This window comes from Puntigrus tetrazona, chromosome 5, assembly GCF_018831695.1.
Source record: "Puntigrus tetrazona isolate hp1 chromosome 5, ASM1883169v1, whole genome shotgun sequence".
NCBI classification, from domain to species: Eukaryota; Metazoa; Chordata; class Actinopteri; order Cypriniformes; family Cyprinidae; genus Puntigrus; species Puntigrus tetrazona.
The window spans coordinates 13,408,952-13,419,149 of NC_056703.1; the positions used below are offsets into that span (position 1 = coordinate 13,408,952).

Here is a 10,198-nt window from a genome sequence, read left to right on the forward strand (position 1 = left end):
ACCAAACACCTAAAGGTTACATCATCCATGAACATGAAATGAACTCTGTACCAACCAACCCCTACTTACTTGTAAAAGACTTCCTGTCCTGAAACAAATGTTAAGCATTCAGACCTAAACATTAGATCATTAGTCTAAGAACAATGCCTCAACACAAATCACACATACACAGTTGACTGTTTTGTTTATCTGTGAAAGCATTGTAAAGATTGTGAGAGATGCAGCTGTTCTTTCTTTCTCCCACTTGTTCTTTCTCTGTGCATTTATGTCATAAACAAATTTGAGGTCAAAGAACAGGAGCCAACAATTGTTTCACTTTAAAACTGGTTTATTTTCTCATGCAAGTGGAGGTATATTCTTAAAATAATGACAGGTTAAAAAAATAAAAACAGTTTTAATAAAAGAGCCAATTTTGGTGTGTTATTGATGTCCTAAAAACAAAATTGTTGGAAAAAAAAAAAAACACTGATGTTTATCATATAAAAAGTAGACATTCAATATATAAAATGTAAATGTGGACCCAAATGAAGTATAAACCTGAATGTTTGTGCACATTAACTAGTTTGGATGTTTCATTGCAACGGAGATTAAAGACAGAGTGTTTATCTCCTCCGTCAGTTCTTATTAGGGCACTTCATTGGAGTGGATCAACATTCATGGTAAAATACAAATAATACAAAATATTAGTGGCACTTCAGTTTCAAAAACAGGGTTGTAAATTGTGAGGATTCAGGCACAGTGGGCCGAATACAAAGATCTTCATTTCTACCTCAAGAGTGTTATAAAACAGCACTATATCCCTTCATTTACAACTCTAATAGAAGGCAGGTGAGCTACAAAAGCTCTCTGTAAACTTTCAACAGTCCTTTCCAGCAATAAATGTCAACTGGCACCCTAAGTAGCACCCTAGATGAAATGAGCAGAGAGGAAGGAGTTTATGAGATGTCAGAGAAGGGGCCAAGCACTAAAGGCACGCTGGGATTCCACAGCACTTCCTGATTTAAAAGTCGATCAACTCTACAAAGGCAACAATACAAGAAAAATGGCATGTTGTGGTAAGTGTAGGTCATCAAGTCTTAGAATCTCACATTAAAATAACACGCATATCAGGTGAATTGTGAGCCCTGACAATTGTGTTATTGATGCGGTAGGATAAAGACAGCACCTTCAAAAGACACCCAGTCTAAATTTAGACTGAATTAACACTTTGGTGCATGAAAAATCCTCTGAGTGACTCCTAAAAAAATATGATGGGGTTTTAAGGCCTTATGGGAAGGCTGAAGTTGTCAATGCCTGTTAGTCCTTCAGACAAATCCACTCCACTCCACTGCCTCGGTCTGCCTGACTTAAGATTAACACAAAACACCATATTTCTGTCTTGAATACGTATGGAAAGTTGAAACACAAATACACACAAACACGCAGCCTCAAGTCTTCCTCTTTAACAGTCTGTGCACCTATTGCTAACTGTAGTGTAGAGATATGAACAAAAAGTGACAGAAACACACATTGGCAGAGACAATCACATGACTAACTGAAATTCCACCCTTCAATAAAATCTCTCACGCACACACCCTCTCGAAGTTATAACAGCACACATTTCTTGCTGTGCTTCTTGGCATTGGGGTAGAGAACAGCCCTGACTGCTTCGTTGAAGACCTCTCTGACGCCCTCCTGCAGAAGGGCCGAGCACTCCAGATATCGCACCGCACCGATGCTGCGGGCCAATGCGCTGCCTTGCTGCGGAGTGGTGGGACTCATCCCCTGCTCTTTCAGCTTCTCCAGGGTCTCCTTGTCCCCCCGCAGGTCTCTCTTAGTGCCTACCAGCAACACAGGCACACCAGGACAGTGGTGGCACACCTCCGGGTGCCATTTATGCCGGACATTGGCGTGAGAGGAAGGGCTGGCCACAGAGAAACAGATGATGAAGACATGCGTCTGTGGGTAAGAGAGGGTTCGCAGGCGGTCATATTCCTCCTGACCAGCCGTGTCCCACAGGTTGAGGCTGACGGCCCGGCCGTCCACACAGGTCTGAGTGCTGTAGTTGTCGAAAACCGTAGGAATGTACTCGTCTGGGAAGGCATTAGTAGTGTATGAGATTAACAGGCAGGTCTTTCCCACTGCACCATCACCAACAACAACACACTTTATCGTCTGCATTTTGTTGCCTGGCACAGGGACCCCTGAAAAAAAGAGAAGGAGATTTCATAACTCACTATAAAGTATCAGACTTTGCAGACAACAGTCCAGACAGAAAACCAACAGTTAACACAGCTATACAATAGAGAAATCGGCAGTTTGTCCGTAAAAATCGTATGCATTAGTTATTTTTTACACATGAGACCTCTGCAAGCAACAAAGACCCAAAACAAAGTAATACATCTGTTTAGCTAGTTACGTTAGCAGCTGATCCGCTAAATAAAACCGGCAATTATGGGATTTATTAAAGCAGTACCACATCACCGTTGCTCCAAGTGCATCTATTAAACTACAACTTACTGTGTTTGGATGGTCTGAAGAGCTGGATGAGTGTTTCCTTTGAGCTGCTCAAGTTTCCATCATCGCAGCGGCAAAGGCGCTTTGCTAACCGACTAGCGGATGAGTCTCACATTAATCAGTTATTAAACATGGACCAACAACTCTCGGTGGTCTGTAACTATGTGTAACAACCGTACAACACTTGTACACACGTACGAAGTCTCGAAATAATTTTAAACGGACATATTTTGTGCTATTTAAAACAAATGTTTCTATGTGATTCGCAGTCCTTTTCTCTCACTGGCTCATTCTTCAACTTACGGGTAACGGAGACGACATTGAGGAACACGCCCATGTCCCAAAGGCTTATGGGAAATGTAGTGTAGTTCAGAGTAAAAATCCGAACTCTTTGTATTTACATTTATGTAGTCATAAACTATTATGATTTTAATGTAAACACAGGTGAAACTAATTAACTCTATTCACTTACTAAATGTGTTTGTTTCCTTTATATTGTTTTAACACGACAATATTTTAGGTTTCCTTTTACATAACATTAACATAAGCAGGTTTCATTGGTAATTGGTAACCAAAACAATGTGAATCTCAGTCATTTACGGATCTTTGTACCACGCAAAGAACTGTGGGAAATAGCGTGAGCAGACTGATTTACGTCAGAGTTATGCATTTTTACTCAAAAATACTTATTCGATAGTTTTGTATTTTATATACATGTTATATATACTCATAGTATTTTACTTAAACTATTTAATTCAATACTAAGCTTGTTAATTCGTAATTTTTTTATTCGTTTCTTAAAGTTGTTTTTATGTCATCGTAAGATGGCAATATCTGTCATAGGTAATTAAAATGACTATATTTGATAAATGCTAAAAAAGTAACTAATATTTCTAATATCACTTCCCCAGACTAAATTGAAGACGTCATAGATAGATAGATAGATAGATAGATAGATAGATAGATAGATAGATAGATAGATAGATAGATAGATAGATAGATAGATAGATAGATAGATAGATGGTGGAAACAAATGACTATGACTGAAATGATTAAAAAATCAGCAATGTTTAATTAACTTGTACAACTAGTCTGCATTGTATTGTCATCTGTCATCAGGTCGCGAGCAGTGTAGATCGCCTGTCAGTCTGATGGGGGCGCCAAAGCCACGGCGTCTTATCACTCTAACTTCACTATCGACCAAAGTAGACTGATAAAAACTTCCCGTAGAATAATGGCGACTTGGGCCAGGTTAGGAGCTAGTTTGCGGCATACGGCAAAACGTTTCTGGCCTCTTCGAAACATAGGGTATGGAGCTGTCGGAGCTGGTCTTCTGGGCTCTGTTGTGGCGGGCGGATTTATTCACATTAAAAATGAACCGAGATGGGGACTGTGGCCACACACCGTGTACGCGGAGGACGCGAAGGTAAACAAACCTCTTTAATTAGAAGACAACTTTTCCAATGAATTCTCTACCACTTCGAATGCCATGCTGTCTGTGAAGTTAAATACTTAACCGACGTACTGTCATGTCGTTTGTTTGTTCGTGGAGTCACTATGTTAATCTTTTAAAGTTTGAATATTAAGTGGGGCCAACCGATTTATACAGTTATTAAACGAAGCAGCTCATGTTTTATTAAAGTGTGGCTAAACAGCAGTGTATGTGGAGTCTCAGTAAAGTCCTATTGTTGCAAATGTTTGTTAATCTACACATATTTGAGATAGTTTGGACAGTAGCGCGGTTGCCATCACATTGTAGGTGGAGCTCTGTCTGTATAGTGTCATAGCAAGCTAGCTACTATGTGTCAACTAGATTATATAATAAAATGAATGATTAACGCCTTATTATGTGGTTAAAATCAGGAAAATCTACAGATTTAATTTAAATAGTGAGAGACAGGAGTTCATTATCCAAGTAATTATCCATGACCACATAGTACTTTATGCAAATTCGGCTTAAAACAGCTTAAACTTACAATAATCTTACAGTAACAGGTGTTTTATTCATTGTAAACCTTTATGAATAAAATTTTTTAGTTAACAATAACAACATTGCCCTCCTTCTTGCCTCATGCTTAGTCATAAACTCATGAATAAAACGCCTGCTCTTTCTCTCCGTTTTTGTAAATCTGTAAAGAAAGAGGAGATCACAGCACCACTAGTGTCCATGAGACGCCTGCGGTTTAACCAGTTTGCCTCCATGATCTACGAAGAGGAGCCTTACATGACACCCAGAGACTTCCTCCATTCAGTCCTGATGGAGAAGGTGGATCGTAAGTGACATGCCACCATGTGGATGAGCAAACATTCAAAAACACACAACGTGCGTTAGGGAGTAAGTGTTATGTAGAAATTATTATATAACATTGTGCTTGCATTTTTATTTCGTTGGACATTTGGGTTACGCTTTATTTTAAGTCTGTCCTCTTGACAGTCAAATTACACGCCTAGGTGATTAATATTAATAAGCAACAAGTGCTTACTATATGGTTTGGGTTTGGTTTAGAATTAGTTGCATGTAATTATGCATAATTGACTATTATTACTATAGGAAGTGCATAAAACATGTGGAAAATGTGTAACAAGGACACTGTAAAATAAAGGGTTAGCCACATTTGATTTTATGTAAAGGCAAACTCCTTATGAGGAATGTTATCCACCAAATTCTCATAACGTGGATCTTATCAAAGCAGTCTCACAGCAAGAGGCCAGTCATCGCAAGGACGCTAAAATGCTGACATGTACGTTCTTCTCACTTGCATTCTTATTGTAAAAATGCAGTTTATCTGGCAGTAATCACCTCTGCATGTTAGGCCTTGTATTCATAAAGTGGGCGTAATGCAATCCAAGATCTCTTCGAACACCACTACAGGCCTCAAAGCTATTTTTCTGTTGATGTTCACTATGCTGGAAAATATTGTTAAGCAATCCTCGATCTTTCTCTTTTACAGGCAAGCTGCAGAAAAAGATGCTGACTAAAGCAGTAAGTGCAGTTTGTTAGTTTACGTTAATGTTAATGTTACTCGAGACACAAAGAGACTTGTACTGAATGAATATTGTTATTATATGATTATGATATTTGATCATGTTGTAATTGTGCTGGAAATCTGACTGACACAGTGAAAGCTTTGTCTAATATCTGATTGGTCCATGGACAGGATGTGGACGATATGATAAGGGTTGCTTCGAGGGCTGAGGCAGGAAATAACATGTTCAGAGGAATCGGAGACAAAGGTATATGTTAAGCAAACACTTGCTCACTTGCCTTAGTAAAGTAACAGTGTTTGTGTGTGCTAACTTCCTCTCATTGAGAAAATGCTATAACTTCCTATGTTTTATAGAAGTATTTCTTTTTTCCATAATGTAACATTGAATATTAATTACATTGTTCAAACATCTCCTGAACCATTGTTTCAGGGCTGATCTCTTACACAGAGTACCTGTTTCTGCTCACTATTCTTACAAGTAAGTGTTTCCTTTTGAAATAATTGCATACATGGTGTCCTGTCAGTGACAGTCCAGAATAATCAGATGGACACAGTTTTGTAGTCATTTGTAGCCGAAAATGGACACAAAGTCAAAGTGACCATTTCCAGCATTTCCAAAAATTTTTGCTGTGTCAAAATACGTCTGCACTGTGCTGCACCACTACCGATTCATCAGCATCATGGAAAATTTTTTGCCCATTTTGGTCTGAATTGACGTGTAATAAGAATGACTGACTGGCTGCTGTGAAATAATACAAATGCTATAATAATACAAATAAATTGTGCTCACTTGTTGCATGTAGCATTAAACATGCAGCATGAGCCTGTCTTCTAGTTTGAATTTTGACAACTTGTTTTGTGACTTTTGATTAAATCACTAAGTGGAATAGAATTCAGGGTATGTCCTTACAATTCGCATTCTTTTGTCCCAAGAACTCACAGAAGACAATTAGGAAGAAAATCGACTTACCGCTTTAACTGCTTGAATACAATCAATGATTAAAGTTGGTGTGTACTGGAACAGTAAAAAATAATAATTAAAACCATTTGCATTTGTCAAAAACTGACATTAAATACCCTGCATATTGTGCATGTGCACGTACTAAGTGCTTGCTACGAACATCAAAAATTTTACCACAGTAATATTAGTGATATTGACTGACACTGATTTGCAATACACCAAACCATGTCATTCATATTATTTATACTCATCAATTTTTTGTTTGTAGCTATACATTTTTTTGTGTTGTATGTGTGGTGGGGATTCTTTTGCTTACCTGAGGGGCTTACAAAGTTTTCCAGAAACCCTACACTCAGTTTAACTGCACTGTGATTCCAGAACCTCAAACAGGATTTCATATTGCTTTCAAAATGCTTGATATTGATGGCAATGAGCATGTGGACAAGAAGGAGTTTCAGAAGGTATGGAATGTCTTTTCACATTGGATTATATGACACCATGTTGCCTTCACACTCAAACTGAAAAGTGCAAATGTTGTTTCAAAACACTTGTAAATGAGTATAATTATATGAAGATATATGCAGAATTAAGAAAGTTCTCTTGGCTGGATTTTAAACGCTGTGGATTGTAAGTATTGTGGTCATTCGGGTCTGTCTGCTTTGTGTTTCTAATAATGCTGGCATGAGATGAGACCGATGTGTAACAGGTATGTGGGAATGATTGATGCATGATTGGTGCATGATAGGAACAACAGAAAAATGCATCATTTAATTAGAATTTAGTTGGATTTAAATGTTGAGTCTATTCACATGTATTAGTTTGCCACGTGCTCAAGGTCCAGAAGATTCACTGAAGCTGAAAAAGCTTCATAACATAACATAACATATGCAAACATATGCATAAATACAAGAGAACATGAGTAAATAAGAATCACTTTTTTAGATCTGACTTTTACCAGCAGTCTCCTAACTACATTCTCTTTTTGGTAGCTGAAGAAAATTATTAGACGAAGGAAAGAGCTTCTAAGGCAGAATGGGACAGAGGTGGGTACATGCTGTGTAACTTCAGCAACTTTGCATTTTATTTAGAGATTTTGAATGTTATTTCTATATATATGTTTTTGTTTAATATCAGAGTTCTGTTGTATTGAACATTTTTGCGGTTGTACTGAATAGCTTTGTTTCTTTACAGCTTTCAGACAGTGTTTATGAGGTCAACACTACACTACAGGTGTTCTTTTTTGGGAAAAATGGCAAGAATAAGCTGCAATACAAAGATTTCTGCAGGTAAAGTACTGTCTGTGTTTAATATTTTAGTGACTGATATAAATCATTTTCTTCATGAACAGCGTAATTGATAGAATTTCCTAATCAGGATGTTTTGCTTAAATGTAGACGTGATAATTGGCAGAATACAGCAACATCTAATTAAAAAATCTGTAGAATATGTGAAGATTATTCAAAGTAAACCATCTCTCTAACTGCAACACTATCCTGTGTTTTAGCTTTGTTTAACCTTAAGAGCTGTATTTCGAGGATTTATTTTGGTTTTGTATAGGTTTATGGAAGATCTGCAGGCTGAAGTGCAAGAAGTCGAGTTCCTGCGGTTTTCTAACGGGATGAAGACCATGAGGCGGGAGGACTTTGCTGAATGGCTGCTTCATTACACCAGTGAAGAGAACAATGAGGCATACTGGGAAAACATGAGGAAGAGAATCCCCACCGGACAGGTAACATCTTTTAAACACTGATAGTCCTGAATATATTTTAACACAGACTTGGATAAAAACTGATGTTAGGTCAATTCTTCTAGTTTGAGAGGAATAGATTCTAAATGTAACTAGTACGTAGCTGAGAAACCAGTGGCCACTCTTCAGAGATCTCTAGTGTTTATGAAAAACGTGCTCTATATAGTTCTGCATCAGTCATATTTCTAGAGTAGAAATCTAATGTCAATCCTGAGTAAAAGCATTTTTACAGTCCACATAGAGTTGTACTGCTGGCATGTAGAGGAAATGTTATTTAAAATTGCTTCCTGTAGCAGTATTGTAATTCCATTCTTGCATTTTGAATTTCCCGACATTCATATATACATACATAACGGTATGTTTTTCAGAGCATTACCTTTGATGAATTTAAAGAATTCTGTCTCTTTACCAACAATCTGGAGGACTTTGCCTTCTCAGTCAAAATGATTAATGATGCCAACAGGCCAATAGGAATGGGTAAGACTAATCTGGATGCCAGTAGTTATTAATGTTTAAAAGTAAATAATCGATTATCCTCTGCGCATTTCTTGACAGGTCAAAATTGTATGTATTGAGTACCTAAAACGCATAGCACTCTCCCTCATTATTTCCTCCATAGCTGAGTTTAAGCGGGCAGTGAAGATAGCGACAGGTCGCAACCTTTCAGATAGTGTTCTGGACACAGTTTTTAAAATCTTTGACCTGGACGGGGACAACTGTCTGAGCCATAAGGAGTTCCTTGCTGTGATGAAAGACAGAGTGCTTCGTGGACTCCGGGTGAGAAAGCATTTAGCCCTTTAATTGACAATTAATTATTAATTTCCAAAGTTTAATTTAGTTCATTTACAATGCTGTACTATTAATCATTCAGTAAATGCCATTAGTGTTAAAAAATATTACTGGTACTCAAATCTGACACAGATGCTGATGTCTACGCCAACAACAATGCACATGATGGAGCAATTATAGCCGAATCTTGTGACAGTAGTTATTAATCTTTGTGACTGTGTGTAAGTGGCTCAGTGCAGTAAACGGTAGACTTACTGTAGATTACGCCTGTGTTTCTCGTATAGGTTCAGCCGCAATATGGTGTTTCTGGTTATTGGAAATGTGTGAAAAGAGAGGCCCTGCAAGGAGCTCAAGAAGCTCTCCGTGAAACCGGCAGCCCTGTCTGACACAGGATGAGGTCTGCGTTTAGGCCTGTGGCTGGTCAGATGTGGTGATACTCGCAGTTGCGTATATATCTGGTGAGGAGAATGGTACATAATTAATTACAAGCACCAGCAGCATTAAAATGTTTACAAGGTCCAAAGAAAATATTTCTTTTGAAGCTGTATGGCTGTTGGCCCAAAACATAAACAAGAAACAAGATTAATACAAAAATTAATTTCATGGTTATATATAAAATATATATATAAAAACATAATTTTGGGTGTGGTGGTGTTTATATATAATCTGTGATGTTTACCTTTACTGTCATGTACATTTGTAACACATTACCCTGTGGATAATCTGCATGTAAGGCAGATTTGATTAATTATGTGTTATTACTTGTGAAAAAGTTGCTTTTGGGACTGTTGTTTGACTAAACAATTGAGCGGCTTTAGTAAGCTCATTGTACTTTTCTTTTCAATTTTGTGGTTCAATTTGAGTTTTACTTATGAAAGTCAAATTGTGTTTGTGAAATACAGGTTTAATCTGTGAAATTGTTTTGTGTTGCATACATTTATTTTTATTTTCTGGGGCACTTTTCTATATAAAAATATTACATTTGATGTGTTAGCGTTGCATTAACTTTCCACGAATAAAAGAAACCGAAAACGTGATGACTGTCAGTTACTTAAAATATTACAGGGGTTTAATGTAAACTATGCGAAATGTATTCGGAAAATTAAGTGAACGCGGTTTCCTCATAAATGTGTTGTAAACGTAAATAACCTGCAGTGTTGCCGCGGGAAATCGACGTATGCGAAATGCAATTTATTCCAAATTTTAGCACCTACAAGT

At 37.5% G+C, this 10,198-nt stretch overlaps 2 protein-coding genes across 2 annotated transcripts; one reads left to right on the plus strand and one right to left on the minus strand.

Moving 5' to 3' along the window:
- Window positions 1–310: 310 nt before the first annotated feature.
- rhogc (ras homolog gene family, member Gc) lies at window positions 311–2,885 on the minus strand. The gene is made up of 2 exons (XM_043238693.1): window positions 2,500–2,885; window positions 311–2,183 (listed from the first exon to the last, which is right to left on the minus strand). Exon 2 carries the CDS (start codon window positions 2,158–2,160, stop codon window positions 1,585–1,587), a length of 576 nt encoding a protein of 191 aa, XP_043094628.1. The 5' UTR covers window positions 2,161–2,183; window positions 2,500–2,885; the 3' UTR covers window positions 311–1,584.
- A 783-nt stretch (window positions 2,886–3,668) lies between these two features.
- On the plus strand, window positions 3,669–10,017 carry micu2 (mitochondrial calcium uptake 2). The gene is made up of 12 exons (XM_043238691.1): window positions 3,669–3,922; window positions 4,634–4,769; window positions 5,448–5,479; window positions 5,655–5,730; window positions 5,914–5,961; window positions 6,823–6,905; window positions 7,434–7,487; window positions 7,636–7,730; window positions 8,002–8,173; window positions 8,560–8,668; window positions 8,811–8,968; window positions 9,265–10,017. The coding sequence occupies exons 1-12, from the start codon at window positions 3,731–3,733 to the stop codon at window positions 9,364–9,366; spliced, it is 1,257 nt and encodes a 418-aa protein (XP_043094626.1). The 5' UTR covers window positions 3,669–3,730; the 3' UTR covers window positions 9,367–10,017.
- The last annotated feature ends 181 nt before the right edge of the window (window positions 10,018–10,198 follow it).

Excerpts from the sequence above, each read along its gene's own strand:
- rhogc (XM_043238693.1), bottom strand. The coding sequence starts at position 2,160 with ATGCAGACGATAAAGTGTGTTGTTGTTGGTGATGGTGCAGTGGGAAAG.
- micu2 (XM_043238691.1), top strand. The coding sequence starts at position 3,731 with ATGGCGACTTGGGCCAGGTTAGGAGCTAGTTTGCGGCATACGGCAAAA. Across the intron at positions 8,174-8,559 it reads AGAGAATCCCCACCGGACAG|AGCATTACCTTTGATGAATT; the intron begins GTAACATCTTTT and ends TATGTTTTTCAG. Across the intron at positions 8,669-8,810 it reads CAACAGGCCAATAGGAATGG|CTGAGTTTAAGCGGGCAGTG; the intron begins GTAAGACTAATC and ends TTTCCTCCATAG.